General features: G+C 34.5%; 1 protein-coding gene across 1 annotated transcript; it reads right to left on the bottom strand.

Moving 5' to 3' along the window:
• Positions 1 to 924: 924 nt before the first annotated feature.
• On the bottom strand, positions 925 to 20,960 carry LOC111513603 (uncharacterized). The gene is made up of 3 exons (XM_023169826.2): positions 20,563 to 20,960; positions 4,527 to 4,649; positions 925 to 1,290 (listed from the first exon to the last, which is right to left on the bottom strand). The coding sequence occupies exons 1-3, from the start codon at positions 20,640 to 20,642 to the stop codon at positions 1,161 to 1,163; spliced, it is 333 nt and encodes a 110-aa protein (XP_023025594.2). The 5' UTR covers positions 20,643 to 20,960; the 3' UTR covers positions 925 to 1,160.
• Between the last annotated feature and the right edge of the window lie 17 nt (positions 20,961 to 20,977).

Consider the following 20,977-nt stretch of genomic DNA (forward strand, 5'->3'; position numbering starts at 1 on the left):
CTGTCACATAAAATGTGGGACACCCGGTATATATATATATATATATATATATATATATATATATATATATATATACATATATATATATATATATATATATATATATATATATTCAGATGATTTGAATTTTTCAGTTCCCACATAATAGTTCCTAATTGAAGTTGACACAATGTTGTTAATGAATGATTCGGAATTCAGTACATCCTCAGGCTACTAGTGCATAATTGCTACTTATTTTTTTCTTTTGATTTCAAATTGTACATGCTTTGTAGGAAGGAAATTCGAGCCATTAGCTAATTTTCCGAAAGCTACTAGCTACTGTCAAATAACATGGTCAACACTCAATTTTTTTGAGATTTTTGAATGATCACATTGCGGAAGTCTCACAGTTAGACTTATGACTATTGTATGGTGGTGGAAAAAATAAGACATAAAGAGATTCGCATAATTTATTGTTTGAAAAATGATGAAAATAACTCTGCAGGAGGAATTTACGAAAATAACGATGAAAATGAAAAGCTGTATAAACAAATAAATAATGTTGATGTATTTGAAATACATTTGTACATAACCGTTTTAAGAATACAATGAAACATAATCGCTTAACATATATTTGATACTCAATACCAAATATAGTGAAACTCAAATTATTTCATGAAATGATGAAATGGAAATATGTCTGGTAGATTTAAAAGAAGCACCTTATATATGTAGGACATTCAAAAAGTTGATTTTTTGGTAACATATTTTATACATTCATATAACCACTCATACAAGCAGAATTATCTACCCAAAAATATGTTATATATTTTATAACAATATAACTGCCTTTCACACATTTTGAAGGGTATTATAATTTATGAAAAATATACACTACAAGTTTTTTGTGATTGTTTCAATGATAGTAAAGTGAATGATAAATAATTTATGACATGATGTAATAATTTAATAAATAAAATAAATTCAACTAATTACAAATAACAACTGATCGTATCGACTAGATTTGCACATAATACTGATTTCAGGAAAAGCAACTGACTAGAAAGAAACCTCAAAATTTGTTGCCTATTTTTCCTGAAGCTTTGTGGAGTAACATTTATTTTTGATATTTTATATCCAATTTCACTTTCATGTATAGGTTTCTATAGACACGACTTCTTCTACTGTGGGTAGTTGCTGTAGTCATAATGATAATCATTATAGTCTGGCGGAATAGGCTCATTTTTTTCTTCATCTGATTGATTGAGGAAGGCGTCTAGCAGCCTTGCTTCGGAACGTCTTCTTCTACCTCTGAAAAAAAAATGAGTCAGTGAATACAGCGATCATGTTTGAATGAATTTGTTTGAAACTGTGTTAGATCTCAGTCATTTCGAAACATTTTTTATACAGTCCAGCCGAAAGGATCGTCTTGAAATAGGAACAAGTGTCGGATAATCAATATCAATTTTCAATCTATTGCTATTTCTTATGTTTGTTTGGAGGTGATTGACAATGTTTCATTAGTTAGGACTTTCATTGTGTAATCTAATATATTAAAATGGATGTTTAATAATGATAATAATGATAATAAATGAATTTATTGACAGCTGAAATAAAAGGATACAATATGGAGAAAAACAAAATACAAATTTGTCAATAGGATACAAGATTGAACAGAGTTCATTCTTCCTCTTGCACCTTACAAAAAAAAATGAAAAAGATGAAAAAAAAAATAACAAAAATAACAAAGGACCTAAAATAAAATTTGAATTGTGATAGCGGGTACAACATTCAGTTCATGAGGCGGATATCGATACAAACATAAGGATACTACAAATCTTTTAGCTATGGCCTACAAGAACCAATGTGTCATAGAATATATTCGGGTATTATTGATTTTTCAGAAGGTGTTTTTTCAGGCAGTACCTGAAACTGGAAACAGATTTCGACCGAAAGGAAGGTGGTAGGTTGTCATAGAATTCAGCTATCGTATATGTAAATGACCTTTTGAATAGTTCTATGGAGTGTCTAACAACATGGATCATTTTGTGTTTGATTGATTTGTGTTGGTTGATTGGTCGGTTGGTAAATGATAAACTTCTACATCGCTCAACCGATCGTGATGAAACTTGTAATTTTTCATAGAGAAGGTTTTAAGGCTATCAATTTTTCTGTAACTCGCCACTAGATGGCGATGTAGATCAATTTTTCCCAAGTTCGTTGATTCTGACTCTGTCAAGATATTGGAACAGCAGCGATACAGTAACATAGTACTAGTATTTTATAAAATGATTTGAAATCCCTTCAAGAACCAATATAAATTGAAAATTAAAATGAATAGTTGAAAATAACAATTATAAGGAGTGAAAAAACCCTTTAACCGTACAGTGACATGAATTACAAGTATTAAAATCGAACAATTGAACAAGAAATGGCCACATGTGTCCCATTGTACATCCTCCCGAGGAGTTGCCCTCCTAGGTCATCGTAAAACCTTTCCTTTTCAGGAAGGTGGACGGGTCACTGTGAGACATCTCCTTCATATCAGGAGGTGTAGGCCAAGACTCGCCGAATACACACTCTCTTATTGACGATAACTCCGGGCACTGGCATTAGACATGCCTGATAGTTTCATCTTCCTGTTCACACATTCAGATTAGAGGTGTGTCCACTAGTCCCATATTATGGAGGTGTTTCCTCAGTTAACAGTGACAGTCAGAAATCCTACTGTTTCTTCCGCGCTAGCGGCCCAGGGTGATCCTGGCAAGTTCCGCAATTGTCGAAGCCATCAGGCTGTAGGTGTCACTGGGCCCTAAAATTCTTAGTCTAGCACCAATGCCTTTACTCCTGTGCCTTTTAACTCACCTCAGGATAATCTTACAATTATATAATTACAATCCTACAGAGGCTTTGGCTAAATCTGGGTGGCACTCTAGTACTAGCCCTGAGGTAACACGTTGCCTGTTCAAGGCTAGTAGGGCTTGTCTACTATCAGTGCAGATTGTTATGTTTTTGCCAGAAATTCCTTTTCTGGTTATTCCTTTCGTGGCGATTGAGATACCAGCCAGTTCTGTTTGGACCACGCTGGTATTTCTTCGCATTCCCCACTTAATCCTTAGGCTCAGTGATCTGGAGTAAACTCCACATCCTGAACCTTCTTTGGTTTTTGAGCCGCTGTAGTTGATATAAGTTTTGGGTGGCTGTTGCTTGTAGAAATTTCGGTCCCCATGCAATGGCTCCGTACGTTAACACCAGTCTTATTATTGCAGTGTAGATTCAGGTGACCACACGGGGTGAAAGACCCCATGAGCGTCCCACTGTCCTCCGACACTGCTCATAAGCCACGTATGCTCTTTTTGCTCTACTCTGTAGATGAGAGTTCCACGTTAGCTTCCTGTCGAGGGTAGTACCAAGGTATTTCCCTCTTCAGAGAAGTTCAGTTTGCTCTTGAAGATTTCGGGAGGTTTTAAGCCCAATACACTTCTTTTCCTGGTGAAAAGGACCATAGTCTTCTTGAGATTGATAGTGAGTGTTTTATGTCTGATGTTTCTATTAATTTGAGCCCGTTCTGCGCTCTATAGCACCGTATTCTGTTTGACCATTGAAATACATATAGTAAACTATCCATGAAAGATAGACATATGTTATAGCGGATTTGTTTCATAGACTTATAAAATACGAACAACATGGTAGCACCTTGTCAACCAATTCACAAAAAACAAACATGAATTATAGACTCGTTATGCACTGTTTAGATCCTTTTAAAACTTCAGTAATATTCATGAATTATAGACTTTCATTTTGAATAACCCTTCTATTGATGAAAACCGTTTAAAAATTCCTCCAACAGTTTTTGTGTTGATATAATATGTAATGATTACGGAAATCATTTTCACATATTGAAAAAACAATTTTCCAGATTTCTGGGGACTAATCTCGAACTTCCTCCACATTCCACATATAAATTTTATTTCAGTTATGAATTTATTGTTAATTTCGGTGGCTTTCAGAGGTTTTCGATCAAACGAATGAAGTGTATTCTTAAAGAATGAAGAAAATACTTTCTATCTTCAACACTTTTCTCGATATATGTTTCACTAACCATTCGGTGTCAACTACTGAATAATAATTTGATAATTAATAATTTCAAGAGAGTAATTAATAGAAAAATGAGTGATTGGCTGCTTGAAATGGAATAATGGTAACTGGTAATAGATATCATGTCACGCTTTACTGTTTTCAATTTTCCTGAGTATGACATGTTGAATAACACCGGACTTCTACGGTCCACGAACTTGATTATTTGTTGCGTGTTCTTACAACCCAGTTTTCATAGCTGTTTTGGTCTGACCTACATTCTCATCATATTTTATTGAATATTGTTTACCGCCTAATAGAGTGAGCAGTTTTAAAAATAACTTGAAGAAATAATGAACTTCGATTCATCACCTCTCGGTACAGATCATATTCTGATGGTATCGAATACGATGATGAAACGCCTGACAGAAAGAGGGAGTAGTTTTATCAAAAATGTATTCTCCACTTACATTCTCAATAGATCAACTTTTCCTGCTCCCACTGGCATGGTTATTGCAAATCCTTTGATTCTGTTGTTGAGAGCAATTTTGGTTTCTAAGTCTGCTAAATGGGAATCGGACACCCTCTTTACCCTGCAAAAAAGATAAAACCCATTTAACAAAATACACATAACGGGTGATTTTTTAAGAGGTATAGGATTTGATTTTCAAAAAAACACAAAAAATTTGAAAAAATTGATGAAATCTCCATTGGAATCGATAGAACGATCAATATAATTTAATGTTTGAAGATGATTTCATGCAAATGTTGTCCGCGGCTTTGCTTCAGATGGCCTATGCGCAAGGTCCAATTTCGTGGCACCGTCTTGTTGAAACCACATGTCAGGCATGTCCAATTCTTCCATTTTGCCACATTCAACCAGAAATGAACACAATTTCTCGATAAAAATGTGGATCTTTCTCTAACTTTTCCAGCGCCCATTCACCAAATGTTAGACGTTGTGGGAGGTCGTGTGGCTTCAATTCTTGCACCAGCTGTATCTTATAAGGTTTTACACCCAAATCCTTTCGCAAAATTTTCCACGTAGTGGAGTAACAGAGGCCCAATTGCTGCGAACGGCGGCGAATCGACATTTCACGGTCATCACGAACACTGGCGGATACAGCCGCAATATTTTCTTCGGTTCTCACTCTTCGTATGCGTGTTGGTGGTTTAATGTCCAATAATGTAAACTGGGTTCGAAATTTAGTCATAAGTTTCCGAATAGCTGCCTCAGTAGGCCGACGAAACTGCCCACTTTCTTCACCGAGCATGACTTTGATAATAAAATTCAATAATTTGCAAGCGTTGTTCATTCGTAAGTCGATTCATGGTTAAATTATAGACCAAACTGAACAAGCTTGACAATGACACCAGACACGATTCATTCGTGATCTGTTAAAAACAGTGTTGCCAAAAACATACCAGCAAAAAATCACTCAATATAAGTTTCAGCATTTATTGTATTTTTGTTGATGTCTATCAATCACCAGCAAAGTAGGGATGAATATCTTTTGAATATACCCTTTTAGTGGAAATCCAATCTCTCCAGAGAAGTCATTCAGTGGTACCGTAGCTCAGATTGGAATAATATCGAATTCTTCGCAGACGGTGAATTTTTAGAAAAAACATTCAGTTTGTTTTAAAATTGATTTTTTCAATATAAATTCCTTGGAAAAATGAAAAAATTCTGATTTGTGACTATAGTTGTTTCAAAGACTCCTTCTCACGCCCTGTATACTACTTTCAAGAGTTCATTCCAACTGGCAATTATATTATGTTTTCTCGAGGGGCATCATTTACAAGAGATTACATCTGGACACTTCCATGGCCTGATTTGATTTCGATTGAGCTCGCTTGGGTAATACTTGATCGGGAAGATCAATTGACAATGTTGAACTTGATACTCGTATTTTATTATCAAAACTATGGCAATTCGGAACACATCGGGCTGAGTAGGATGTGAAGAAGAAGATCTAATTATTCAGAATGAAATAAAGAAGTACCTCAGGGCCCTTTCGGGAGCTCTGGTTTTTTCATCCGTTACACAATTGATACAACATGTTTTTCGGATATTAAATGATGGACTTAGGCAGGTCATCCCTCATTACCGAATTTTTTGTGAATGATGACTGATGACAAATTATGCAATAAGTATCAACGTCAATATTCTTCAAACGACATTTTTTTGTGTGGGACTCAATATTTAACACTGTTTCTTTGTTTCTACAAGATGAAAAAATAAAAGATGAATCAATAGAGAATCTGCAGAAGTGTAGTAAAGAGGAAAATGAAAAGTTAACCTCAAAAAGTTACTGCGTAATATGAATTACTGGAAAGTCGTATTTATAAATTTTGCCTACAAATTGAAACAATCAGTCAGTTGAAAAAATTAAATTGATACTTAGCTTTCTTCATCTCACTAATTATTTCTGTACGATGTACTGGTGTAAAGTCAGCACAGGTGGGTGTTTTCTTTTGACAAATGTTTTGGTAGGATATTTTAACTTTTAATTTTGCTTAACTTTCCTTCCGAGTGTTAATTAGTTCATTGCTTGTTTTCATCGCATAGATTATTTTGAAATCCAATGGTGATTATGTCCTAACTCCTCTTATTCAATGTATTTTTACTGAAAGAAATGAAAATTATTAAATTCAATACCGGAGTGTGTTGAAATTATGTCAGTTCCCTTTTACAAACTACTTCATAACAATTTATTTAAAATACCCCCCTTTTCCTTACGAATTGCTCAGAATATCATGGATGACATGAGAATGTAGAATTTCTGAGATTTCTCTTTGAAATTCCCGTGCTATGCGTATCTATATCAACTTAGTTGCATTCTCAAAAACCACTCCCAGCAGATTTCGAAGAAATAATAAAAAATATAAACACAATTTACAGCCTTATGGAAATGAAAAGCGAGGGATGAAATATTCATAGGTCTGAAAGCTCATATAGGAAGTTGACTTTTTTCGCATTCCGCTTGCATTTGTTTGGAATATCAAATTTTAAAATAACCCGTTTTGCCAAACAAAAGTACTTTTCATGCTCGAAATATCGAAACCCCATTTTATGAATATTTGAATATAGAGTGAGCCGTGACTCCGATTTTTGATATGCGGATGGATAGGCAAGTAATTGAGTTTAACAAATTTGATAGAAAACTTGATTGCAGTTCATTAGTAATTCTAATTCTGGTGGAATCAGTTTAACTTCCGTTATTGGTTGTTAAATAAAGTGGGTAACGTGCATATTTAGTTTCATTCCAGCCCGTACAATTTTATATCGATTTTTTCAACACAGCAACCAAACACAATTATCAAAATAATAATAGAAAACTTACATTGGAATTTATGAATTCGTCTATTCTTCTTAATTTAAAATCAGCCGCGTTAACATGGTGGTTATTGGCGGAGGAGTGTTTCTATTACAAATACATTAGGTGGAAGTTACAATTTCAAGATAATGTTCATAGCAGTTGATAATTTAAAAAAAATGAGCTTAAAACAATAACGAACGAAAAATATCAGTACTATTGTGAAAAAGGCGACGGGCCCTTGTTATACAAAAAATGTGCCACAAAGCCACAAAGCTTATTCAAAAAAAGTTTTCAACTTTTTAGTTCGATGTTCATTAAAAGCGTGTTTTTTCGTAACCAGTCTCGTTATTTATTTGCCGGATCTCGTAAAAATAAGAGCACTTCGACCGTCGTCCACTTTTTTTGATGCACCGCAGTTGTAGAAGAAATGTAAGCTATGGAAATCTACAGTTCATGGCCAAAAAACTGGAAAATAGCTTTGTCGTAGTTGTGAACAGTCTATCATGATGGTATATGATGGAATTGGCCGATACTTGATGAAAATCCATGACTAACGTATTCTAAAAACACTTTGTGTGATTTTCACTAGATAGTTTCACAAAAACACGTAACACGTGTTTCGCCATACAATGGCTTCCTCGGGCGTGTCTTAATTAAGACACGCCCGAGGAAGGATTTATTACCAAAAATTTGAACCAAGCAATCTTATATATTTCCTGTCATTTTTTACAATAGTAAAAAACATAATAGAAAATTTTCACCAGTGATTTATGTTCTTCCAATACACTGTCAATTATTGAGTTGCTACTGATTCTAAAAAGAAAAAAGGCAACTTTTAAGAACATTGTGATGTCACCGTCTAGTGATTGTTTGGAAAACCTAAAAGGTAACCCTCGTACACAGATGTACACTGATTTTCATCAACATCACTTTGAAGTCCGATACACATTCCCAATTAGTCTCGAAGCAAACCGATATCTATATCGTGATGAAACCATTGAAGAGGATAGAAGAGGGAAACCGTCCATGTCAATTCATATTGCTCCACTTCATTTCCAGTAGAGCTTTCTCTTTGAAAAGAAATTTGACTGACTTGAGAATGCTCAGCTGAAAGCATACAATAGCAAGTCGAGTAACCAGTAAGTAGGTGGATATTTGGAAAAGAAGGACATGAAAAATAATTATTGAGAAAATGGTTTGGGGAGTTAGCCTGTACTTAAACTCAAAGATACCCAAATTCTTTTTTCAAGACTGAAAAAGTTGTGCTTTTGTAGCAATTCAGAGTGGGTTGTTCCTATTGGAGAATAAATGCCATCAGTTTATAGGCTTAGTAGCGTCGTTGAATTGCTTCTATTCTATCTATATGATATTTATAAAAGGAGCTCCACACAACTGACGCGTATTCTAACTTTGACCTTATGAAAGTATAGAGCAGAGTTTTCAAGGTCGAAGTTTCTTTGAAATTACTACTGTAACGTGCAATGAATCCGTACAAACGACAGGAGGAGGTTACAACATTATCGATATGCCTATTAAATGATAGTGCGGTGTTAAATGTGACGCCAACATCAGTAAATGTTTCTGGGCTCACCAGGGAAACGTTTTCTATTGAATAATCAAAGATCAAGATGTTCGTTTTTAAACTGTAGGACATGACCTTACATAACATCTGCAATATCATTAATGAAGATATTGAAGAGCAACCGTCCCAGATTTGACCCTTGTGGAACACCGGAAGAAAGTCTAGGGATATTTTTTAAAATGGCAATAATTTTTTTAGATCGCTTTAGGGAAAAAAAGTTGACGGATGATTATTAAACGAATGTAACTTACAACAAAATTTATTAAATGGTCAAAAATACTGAGTGCGCATATAAGCAAAACTAAAAAAAAATATGGCTCTTCTTTGGCACCCCGAAAAAAAATCACAATACAAAAAAAAATTAAAATCAGTACAAAGTATGGCCTCCACGCTGGTTTATTACGGCCCTACATCTATCGTGCATCGACAAAATGAGATCGTCAATGTCTTGTTGAGGTACATTTGCCCATTCAGCGATTAAAAGCTCTCTCAATTGAAACGTTTTGTGAATGTTCCCCATAAGCGGAGTAATTCTTCGTTGAAGCATGTCCCACACATGCTCAATGGGATTCAAGTCCGGTGATTGTGCTGGCCATGGCAATACATCAACTCCTTCGTTGGTGAGCCAGTCAGTCACTAGACGCGCGACACGTGGACGAGCATTATCGTGCATTAGGTGGAAGTTTTCTCCAACAGCACCAGCAAACGGACGGACGATAGGTAGAAGAATGGTGTCGAGGTACTGTCGAGCTGCGAGGGAGCGATTTGGAAAAACGAGATCGGTTCTGCCGCCGATCATGATTCCGCCCCATAGCATTACTGTACCACCTCTGTACGTGTGGACTTCCTGGACGTGTATCAAACGTTCATTATTTCCAGGTCGTCTCCACAGTCTTACTCGACGAGAATCTGGATGAAATTCAAATCTGGATTCGACTGTAAACAAAACTGTGGCCCAATCATTTGCATCCCAGTTTTGATGTTCTTGACACCACTCTAATCTTCTACCGCGATTGCTTCTCGACAAAGGTGGACATCTAAGTGGCCTTCTGTTGTGGAGATCTGCTTCATGCAGTCGATTTCTGACAGTATCACGACCAATGTTTACCTGGTGCGTCTGCTGCAACACGTTAACCAACTCAGGTGCTGTGATTGTCGGTTGTCTTCTTGCGGTTAAGACCAAAAATCGGTCTTGAAATGCAGTTGTAGCAGTTCGCCCTGGATGTTGTTCGGCTGGACTGCCAGTTTCACGGAAACGCCGCCACAATCGACTGATAACACTTTGGGAGACCCCCAAACGAAGAGCTACATCATTTTGTCGCATGCCACCTGGAAGAAGCCCTACAGTTCTATTCATCTCAGCCAATGGTAAGTGATGGCGTTCTATGTTAAAGCACAATATTTCCAGTTTAATTGCTGAACAAGAACTGCATAGAATGTACAAACTCGACATTTTCAGATTATTCATTTTAGCCGAAAACCAACAGTTTGTAAAAAACTTGATAAAAGATTAGTTACCGGTTTTGCAGGCTCTGTTCAACCCATAGAAATCTACAGGGTGGTCGAGTGTACCAATTTAATCGAAATTAAACGACCTCATGCATTTATTTTTATGATATTTAGTATGTTATCAAAATATTCCTAGACTCCTATATATATATATATATATATATATATATATATATATATATATACATATATATATATATATATATATATATACATATATATATATATATATATATATATATATATATGAAGGACTCATCATCAAGCGGATTCATCATCAGGGGCCAACTGCGATTTCGTTTGTTTGGCCCCTTTCTTGCAACCAAGTGTTATCTATCCTTTACACTTGGCTGTACCGTACTGACGAAGGCTAAATAGCCAGAAACACGTGTCTGCGGTTTGCCCACCTTCCTATGAGTGCTATGTCCAATAACCTTTTTCCATTGATAATACCATCTCACTCAATATCCCTCTATCTTTCTTTATATATATATATATATATATATATATATATATATATATATATATATATATATATATATATATATATATATATATATATATAGGAGTAGTAGTATAAGCATCCATTCTAATAAGAACTTGTAGTTTGTTTGACAACCCGCCTGTCCTTCATCCTGAACAAATTGCATTTAATCTGAAGTTCACACCCCTCTGTATCATTCAAACCATTAATCGCTGCAAAATGAAATCTTACACTTGTGCGAAGAGAGTAGATAAAAATATCGTTTTGAGGAAGTGAAAAGAATTTATATTAGTGTAATAGGCGTCTTGAACTGTTCGATGGAAGACAATATACAGAAGTTTCGTATTGGTTTTGAGACAGGACTGTCAGTCAGGACCGGATCTGGGAATTTATTGAGGGGGCACACTTGAGATACATTTTTCACTATAAATAAATGAAACCTAAGATGTTCAGCAAACATAATAAGGTTTTTAAACGAACCAGCTACTATAATTGACGTAATATAGGGTTTCCAATAGGGACTTCCGAAATTTGACAGTTGATAACGGCCATCTTGTTGACGTGAAATCTGTCAAATTAGTTGTTATTTATTGTTTTTTATGTTTTGCCAGGTCACCATGGACGGATATAGCATTCAAATAATAAAATTGGTTTATCAAAATAGGTTCGGGCAACGTATTGCGCATTCTGTGTTTTTTTATCCTCATAAAGATTATTTTCACAACGTTTTTTTTGTGAAAATAGTCATATATATATATATATATATATATATATATATATATATATATATATATATATATATATATATATATATAACAGAATAATTAGTGACTGGATTAACTATAAATCGATTTAATTCGTGAGGCTGACAATGTCAGCCAAAATTTTTATCAACTGTCATTTATTAATGTTTTTCTATCTGTTTTTGAACCATTTTATGTTTTATTCTCACGTTAGTAAGTTCTCTATATTTATATATTTTTTACAAGATATATAATCTTATATTGTAGTTGTCCTGACGAAGGTGTGAAATATACCGAAAGCTTGACATATAACAAAGAGTTTTCTTTGTAACAGCCCAGCTATTGACTGCAACCTCACGAATTAAATCGATTTATATATATATATATATATATATATATATATATATATATATATATATATTTATATTTATATTTGAGCATGAAAACTGTGAAATAATTTTGAATGTTCATTGTACTTTTTCTCTGAAACTTTGAAATGAATGTGTGACTCTTTTCTACAAGATGAAAAGTATTAACTTTGTTTTTGGTGACAGGTACTTGAACTTTTTGGAAACTAAAATACGAGAGTTTTGGGTGATATGGTATTAGAAGAACGGCAAATGTTAAGGTTCCAACATGACGAATACCTACTGTATTTTTCTGCACTATCGCTTATTGGTTATTTTTGTTCATGGCTATCCGCGATAGATTTTGACAGTTTATTCATATGAACATTATACTCAGTACAGTATTTGCCTCGTTAAAAAGAGTATTTGTTTTATTCTAGAGTTCTGTTAAATATAAATTCAAGTAAATTTCACAAATACACTTCAATTTGATAAAAAATACTCCAACCTGATTTGATTGTGGTTACTTCAAATACATATTAAATCAAAATAGTAAAAATATGTATCATACGAGGGTAATTCAAAATTTTCCAAAAGAAAAAAAATTCGAATAGCAGGCCATGATTTCGTATCTGAACATAACTTTTAATTCTAAGCAATTTTTCTCTTCAACATATTTCTATATTTTTTGAAATAAGGGTAGGTACTTTACTCCTGAACGAACTTTATATTTTTTTGGCCTATCCTGTATGGTGTTTGTCATAAAGCCATTTCAGGTACACTTGGTATAGTTTTGGAACATGCATCAACTTTCGTCAAGAATAAAATTTTCTGAGAAATCGATAATAAAAAAGTTTCTTATTTGTTGCACATTTAGTGAACCACACTGTATATATATATATATATATATATATATATATATATATATATATATATATATATATATATAATAAGAAAAGTTTCTGAGATTGAATAGAAAAAAATTCGGTCTTTTAGGCCGTGATCGAATGGAAACTGAAATACGTCTGATGTCGTTTCTAGTATAACCTTCGTCCTGGTAGTCAACGCTGTACCACTGATGATGTCTGCCGCAGTAACAGACGAAACGTTCAGTACTTCAGGTTCTATTCTACCTCAACCTTCCAGCCCAAATATTGTTCTCTTCATTCGCAACGCCGGTCTTGAAATCCTAGTTTCTTATAAAAGTGCTTTCAATCGACACTCCTAAAAACGTACCTGAAAATTCAAAGTTTATCAGGATTAATTCTTTCATACATCGTGTTGCATATCGTTACTTCATATTTGCTTCAGTAACGTTCGGAGTACAGACACAGTAGAAAAAATGATTTTCTTGTGATTCAGTATTTGAGAGTAGTTATTTGGATGAATGTTTCTCCAGTTTATATCTGGAAAAGCTTCCATTGAAACTATTCCAATTCAATTCAGGAAAAAACTTGTAGAATGACATATTTGTAGTTCATTCTCATTCAAATGATTTGTTCATGCATAATTGTTCTTCAACGGGTAATTCATTTGGGATATAGGAGTGAATTTCCGATTCATGACTCATTGATGACTATTAAACTGATGAAATGAAGAACTGAAAAATATATTCGCATTGTTGGAAGTATATTCAGTGCATTTGAAAAGTCACAGCTTGTCTCAAAAGCACTTGACGTCCAATTCTGTCTAATAACAATATAACAAACTTTTTTTTCTCGCAAAATACAATTTTTCTTTGAGTTTGACCGCTTTTTCTGAGAGAATATCTAATGTACATATTTATCATCACCATATCTAAAACAAGGGAAACACTTCATCAGTGCTCTTCAAACTCTAGAATTAATTTCCTCATTTAAATTCAATTTTCCTCGAAGACCTGACCAAAACAGACTTCAAAACTATACCGCGCTCTCTTTAACTGCATCAAAGTGTTCCAAATCATGTTTTCATATGATTCAATTTTCTGAAACGAAGAGAACAAACTGATAATATTAAAGAAAAATTTTATATCGCAGCTATAAGAATAATTTATTGCTGTGTATGTTTAATTGTACTATTTCTAGAGAAGTTATCTTGTATCTGCAACTATATTTAGGCCTGATAAAATATCAAAAGTCAGAGTTGGGAAAGCGTTTTAAAATCGAGACATTCATGTGTATATACCAAACTTGCCATACGCCCCGGCTACTTAGGTAGCCGAACATACAGGGCATTTCTTTAATGTCCCCCCCTCCTTTTATTTTTTGAACGGGTCAACTCAAAAAAATTGAAATTTGGGATAAAGAAATTAATGCAAGAATATTTTATTTTGGAGTGAAATTGACAGATGAAACTTTCAAGATGGCTACTGGGCGCCATCTGGGAAAAAAAATTAAATGGAAGGGGGGTCTTGTGACACATCATTTTGAAGCTCCTGACAAATACTTCACATTCCTAGAATATGAAGTCAATGCCTTCACCTACTACAAAATGGCGGAACATTTAATAATTTCCTGAAGACAAACACATTGATATCCATATTTCTATAAATATTCCTTTTTATCTGCCATATGGCGATTCCAACGACCCGACAAGATTGATTTACTTAACTTTTGTTCATAAAAACGACAAAAAATGTCAGTACGACAACGAACACCATTGTATGTTTAGTTAGAATATTCTCATTTAGTTTTCGGTTTTACTAGTAGAAAGGTACCACGTCAACAATCTCTAAACTGATCAATTCTCGTTCATTGGAAGAAAAAATTGAAGCGATTTTCATTCACGGTGCGACGCGTAACTTTCACGAGACCGAAATGATTTTCAATGAACGTTTTCCGAATCGTCCTATCTGTAGAAAATATTTGAGGGAACTTGTATCCAAATTCACAACTACCGGTAGTGTACATAACAAAAAGCCCCCAGGTCATCCGTTCATTCCGTAAGAACTGCAAGTGCAAGTAATTGATGAGATGGTAGTAAATCCTGAACAGTCTACTTATTCCGTCGCGAATGTTTGTGAGGTGTCTCCTTCTACTGTGTGGAGACTCTTGAAGAGGAACAGTTATCATCCATACAAAATTGAAATGGTACACCAATTAACACAAATAGCAAAGTTTCAATCACTTGGCTATTTTCTTAAACAAACCTTTGATTTCGAAAAAACAGAGGCAACTAAAAAAAAATGCAAATCATTTCGATAGAACTATTATCATTATTATAAATTTCAAACAACAATAATATTATAGAAAATACAAATGGGTACAAAAAATTACTTATTGATCTAAATGAGGTTGTCAAACACTTATAGCCTACATTTCAGTATGTCGTCCTCCACGTTCAATACAAATTATGGTCCTTCTACTGACATCTGTAACTGCATTTTTAATAAATCGGGAATTTATATTTGCACAGCACTCGCGAATGGTATTTTCCAGATGTTGTATGTCAGTAAATGGTCTACTTCAGCACACTTTTTATTTCAGGTAACCCCACAAGAAAAAGTCTAAAGGCGTCAAGTCGGGTGATCTAGGTGGCCAATAATGTTCCCAGTTACGTCCAATAACTTTGCCTCTAAACATTTGTTGGAGGGACTGTTTTACAGCAACCGTATTGATGCGCCATACTATAGGTCGTATTTAATATTTAAAGGCATATTATCTAAAACTTCACTAACCTCATTATTTAAAAGGTTAAGATAACCGACGGATGATAAATTTTCCCTAAAGAAAAATGGCCCAATTATTTGGTCGTTAAGTATCCCACACCATACATTAGTTTTGAAGGAATACTGATCACCACATTCAACTGTGAAATTGGGATTTTCTTGGGCCCACCATCGGCAATTTTGAGAACTTACCGTTCCATTTGAAGAGAACGTTGCCTCATCTATCCATAAAATTTTATACGGAAACTTTACATTTTCTTCTCTCTCTCTTTGAAACCAGAATGAAAACCCTAAACGGATATCAAAATCTCGTTCTTTTAATGTGTTAATACATTTTGGCTTGTAAGGCCAAAATTTATTCTTTAATAAAATTTTTCTTACACTTTCTCTCTTGTAATCGGTATTTTTCATAATATCGGTTATGCTCGTTTGCCCGTGTTCAACTGAACACGTTTGAACAAATGTTAAGTTGGGCCTCCTCATCATATTTACTTGGAGTGTGTTTTTTCTTAAATTAATTTGCTACGGATCCTGTTTCTCTGAATTTCGACATTATCCTTGACACAGTAGTATGTTGAACATTTTTTCCTGGATGCCGTTTGTTAAAAATGTTAGCTACTTGCCGGTATGGTGTATTCTCACCACATATTAAAACTATTTCTATTCTTTCCTGGAGAGACAACAATATTGCAACAATAACTTTTGAACATTTGACAAGTAAATCAACAACTTGACACTACCATAGCATGCATTTTGTTTGTCAAGACCTACTTAAAAATTTTATTCAACGTGATTAAGCATCCTTACCGCCCTAGTAAGTGTTTATAAATAATCTGTAAATCAACTCTAGTAATTTTATCAATACTTATTGCAGTTTTTGAGTTGTGCCTGCTTTTTCATATTTGAAGGTACTGACGTTTGTTTAAGAAAATAGCCAAGTGATTGAAACTTTGTACCAGTCATGTTAAAATTTTTATAGCACATTTTTAATTTCTCTCTAAAAATGTCCGTATGAGTAAAAATTTATCAGAAAAGTTAAACTCCATGATGAGTTTGTTACGTACGCATGAATTGATGACAATTAACCGAACTTGTTTTTTAAAATAAAGGGGATATCTGTCAAAAATAAGCAAAGCGTAACTTTATCCTAGTTGCATAAAATTTCGCATATGAATATAAAATTGCCGTAGACACAACTTTTTCAAGTAACTTTTTGTTAAAGTCGATCTAGAAATGCACTTTTTGTTCGTAAAATGATTTTTTGCTGCGAACTGGTTCATTTTGGGCAAAAAACCCAAGAGACATTTTTTGTTTAGGATGAAACAGGCTATCGGAAATTAATTTTTAAATGGTAAACAAATAATAATACAAAAAGTTACATTGGAAATACATTTTAGGGGTTGCGTTTTCCATCCCTTACTACCATGACGTAAACCAAATAAATTACTGGCTTTGTCTGTGTCTTTTCGGTAGTACAAAACGTCAGGTCAATTTCTATATTGTAACTTATCCAGTGCTTGTGAGAAAAATTGTTATACAAATTTTATGTACCCCCTTCAAGGGGTACATAATGATCCAATGAAGTTTCTTTATATGAAAGATCCTATCTTTTTTTCGTTGAGAAATCATCTCCTTAAATGTTTTACACTTATTCAGTTACACCCTGTATAGAATTGTTCACTTTACCACGATTGAATTTGTTTTCTAATGTCAGTAACTAGATGTGGAAGTTCATTTTTTTTTCTAATATTCATTGACCATATAATTAGTTTAGGTAAATTCAATTTCATTCATTGATAGAGGACACTATTTGTTGTTTACTTCAATTTGAGATTGTCAAATTTTTTATATAGATTTTCATCGACCGAACCGAAAAAATTCAATGGTAGAAATTCCGCATGAATATTTTATTGAACCCAAACATTTTTTTTTGCTACACTAGATGCGTTTTCTCCAATGCCTAAAGATTCATTAGGCAATCAAAACTTCATTGAAATCCGACAATGAAGTGTCTTTGAATCGTTCATAATGAATTTTCATTCATTATGTCGGCAAAGTTCATGAAAAATGTATTGTTCAAAAACATATTTCTCTCTGGATTGGATATTATATTGTGCATAACTCTTTCCGTTAGTATTTCAATATGCGTTCATTAAAAAATCAAATGGAGATCTACCTAAAGCGGTATATTAGTAGGCGAACTTGATTTTGGCGAAAGTAAGGTTTTGGCTTTCTACCTCTCCATCTCTATACGTGAAAATCTTCCAAAGAAAGGAAGAATAAAATTGATAAAAAAATAAACTCCTCACGAAGGTATGCAGGTAATGTAAAGAAGTAACTTTCAGACACAAGCCGGAAGAAAGTATCCTTTCGAAACGATTCAAAACAATTTCATCTATTTTTTTTATTCCAAACATTCGTGATGGAATTGAATCAGATATCATTCGAAGGATTGCTAAACAATGAAGTAAATGAAAGACGTAAAATGTTACTCACATTTAACAATGTAATCCTGAATGGTGGACATCGATGTTTCGGAATAAGACACTTGTCTCATTTCCTCTTTAGCACCAATCTGGATAACGTTACAAGATGAAGAAGGAGAAGTAAAATGTCAAAAATTTTCTGTTCCGAAGATTAATCTATCTCCATAACTATTCCAGGAGCAATGCAGAGATTACCACCGCAAAATATAACAGTCAGATAGATATCTTTTCGCAAAAATATGAAAACAAGTGAAATATATTTATCAGGTGAACAAGTTGTGGCCTGAAACTATGGCAAAAGCTTCAGCTCTAATTTTTTCAATGGAAATTGTTATCGAGTGATGTCTGAATGAAAACTGCTAGGAATCATACGTTGGAGATGGGAATGCCATGAAGAAATGAATGAACTTGCAAACAGGAACAAATAAACTTTGTACTGGGTGCCAGGACATTCAAGAATCACAGGTAATGATAAAGCTGATGAATGGGCTAGACACGGATCATCAACTTCATATATAGGTCCAGAACTAGCTCTGGGGGTACCAAAATCATTGGTACGAAACCAGATTAGGACATGGACCAATAAGAAGCAAACAGAGTACTGGACAAATGTGCCTGGCAACAAACACAGTAGAACCTTCATTAGGGAACCGTCCGAGAAAAGAACCGAAGAACTACTTGGCTCATAATAATTACAGGGTTACTAATCGGTCATTGTCCGCTTAGAGGACAGCTGAATGAGATGGGGCTGTACAACGGAGAGTACTGGACAAAAGTACCTGGCAACAAACACAGTAGAAACTTCATTAGGAAACCGTCCGAGAAAAGAACCGAACAACTACTTCAATATAGTAGGGATCGGCTCAGAATAATTACAGGGTCACTAACCGGGCACCTGAATAAAATGGGGTTCTACAACGGAGACCTCAGCTGCAGATCATGCAACGAAGGCATAGAAAGAGCTCTACACATAGTAGGGATCGGCTCAGAATAATTACAGGGTCACTAACCGGGCACCTGAATAAAATGGGGTTCTACAACGGAGACCTCAGCTGCAGATCATGCAACGAAGGCATAGAAAGAGCTCTACACATCTTATGCGAATGTGAGACACTGAATCACAGGAGGCAGGCAATATATGGACGTACAAAATTACGCCCAGAAGAATATCCAACACGGAACCTGTACAAACTTGTTCAGGGAACGAGACTGATGGAATGGGTGTCATAAGAAGATGGGAGAATGAACGGAATAAGCCCAAGAGGCTGCAGTATTTTCTGGAGGCATGGACTAAATGGACAAGTCAGACAGCTCCCAAGGGACCAAAAAAAAAGAGCTCGTTAGTTCTTAGCTTGCACAAGTTTCAACTTCTGAGGGTTGTCGTTCGTAGGGGAGCGACAGCTGGTTAACAGAAAACAGGTTGTAACAGATTCTTTTATGTAATTTTTCAGAAAATTAAATCATTTATACTAATCTGAATGTTAAAAAACTGCAGATTGTTCCTTTCTTGGTCACTGCAAGTGCTCGACAAATATTAAAAAAATAAAAGTATTCTACAGTGTACCACAATTTCCTCATAACATTTCTCATACAAATGTTCATTCAAGATCAGAACAATTTTATGCTGGTGCTAAATGATTGATGTTCCAAAAATGTCGAAGTTTTTGTATAATTTCACCAATAACACATAAACTGTGGAACATTGTTTTCATGAATTGTTTTACATCAGATCTCACGTCGAGTATGCAAAACAATTTTTGAATATTGGTCGCTCATTACTAACTAATATATAATAAATCAAAGAAGGAGCTTCTTTGCCACTTGAAATAATTATGTATTGTTGAAGCTCTTTTTTTCGGCATACATTTTCAAATGATTTTTCATGAGTTCCCTTCGTTCAAGTGAATATACAGTCTATGAATTTCAATATTTCCCATCTAAGTCCGAGAGTAACTGAAAGTGAATTAACTATTTTTCAGCTGACGCAAATAATGTTTGGAAACGTCATGAATTTTCGAAAGAAACTATAACGAATGCAGTTTTTTGTTTCGTTTCCATATCTCATTCGACATTTACAATCTAAATAAAACGTTGGCGGGATAAATAGTTTATTCAGTGAATAATATCAATATATCATTTCAAAAACATAATGAAATATCTGAAAAGAGAATTCCTATAAAAGTTCCTTGATCGGACTGTTGAAACACTAGATTACTTGAAATTTCAGTATGTTCAGTGATTTAATTACAGTAACCTGCAGTTCTTATATCTCATGCATATAAAGTATTTCAAAAACATGTTTAACATCAACAAAAATAGTCCAAAACAGTTCTAGTGAATTTAAGAACAATTCCTCCACCCCTCGTATTTAATTTTTTTTTACCTGTTGTTGGGCCGCGCTATCACCTGCTGAACTCCAAAAACAAAAACAAAACCAGCCAAAACAGTTATCAACACTTTCATCTTGTTTCGAGTAAAAAAATCACCGGTCAAAAACGAATACAGTTTATCCGTAGTATCAAGTCACCTGCTGGCGCGAACAAATCAAGTCACCTGCGATGCGTTTCGAGCAAATAAACCACCGTCAAGAACTGTTTCGCCGATATGTCACGTCGTCTTTTTTGAATGACGAAATCTGCCCGCGTTTACTCGCTTTATACAAGTGACATTGGCTAGCGCATTCGCTCTTTGTTCTCTCAGATGATGGACCGACAAATAGTCCGTGGGCGACGGTCTAACTTTTGAGCGGCGGTCTGAGTATTGAGTACGTCGCCTTCGACGTCGGTGTAATAATCCGG

This window comes from Leptinotarsa decemlineata, unplaced genomic scaffold (genome assembly GCF_025532065.1).
Source record: "Leptinotarsa decemlineata unplaced genomic scaffold, Ldec_3_MD MMD2_tig00000251_RagTag_RagTag, whole genome shotgun sequence".
NCBI classification, from domain to species: Eukaryota; Metazoa; Arthropoda; class Insecta; order Coleoptera; family Chrysomelidae; genus Leptinotarsa; species Leptinotarsa decemlineata.

Bases quoted from the DNA above. Each gene is read 5' to 3' on its own strand.
- LOC111513603 (XM_023169826.2), bottom strand. From the start codon at position 20,642: ATGAAAGTGTTGATAACTGTTTTGGCTGGTTTTGTTTTTGTTTTTGGA. The intron at 4,650-20,562 runs GTAAAAAAAAAT...TCTTTTTTGCAG, and splicing joins ATAGCGCGGCCCAACAACAG to GGTAAAGAGGGTGTCCGATT. The intron at 1,291-4,526 runs GTAAGTGGAGAA...TTTTTTTTTCAG, and splicing joins AAAGTTGATCTATTGAGAAT to AGGTAGAAGAAGACGTTCCG.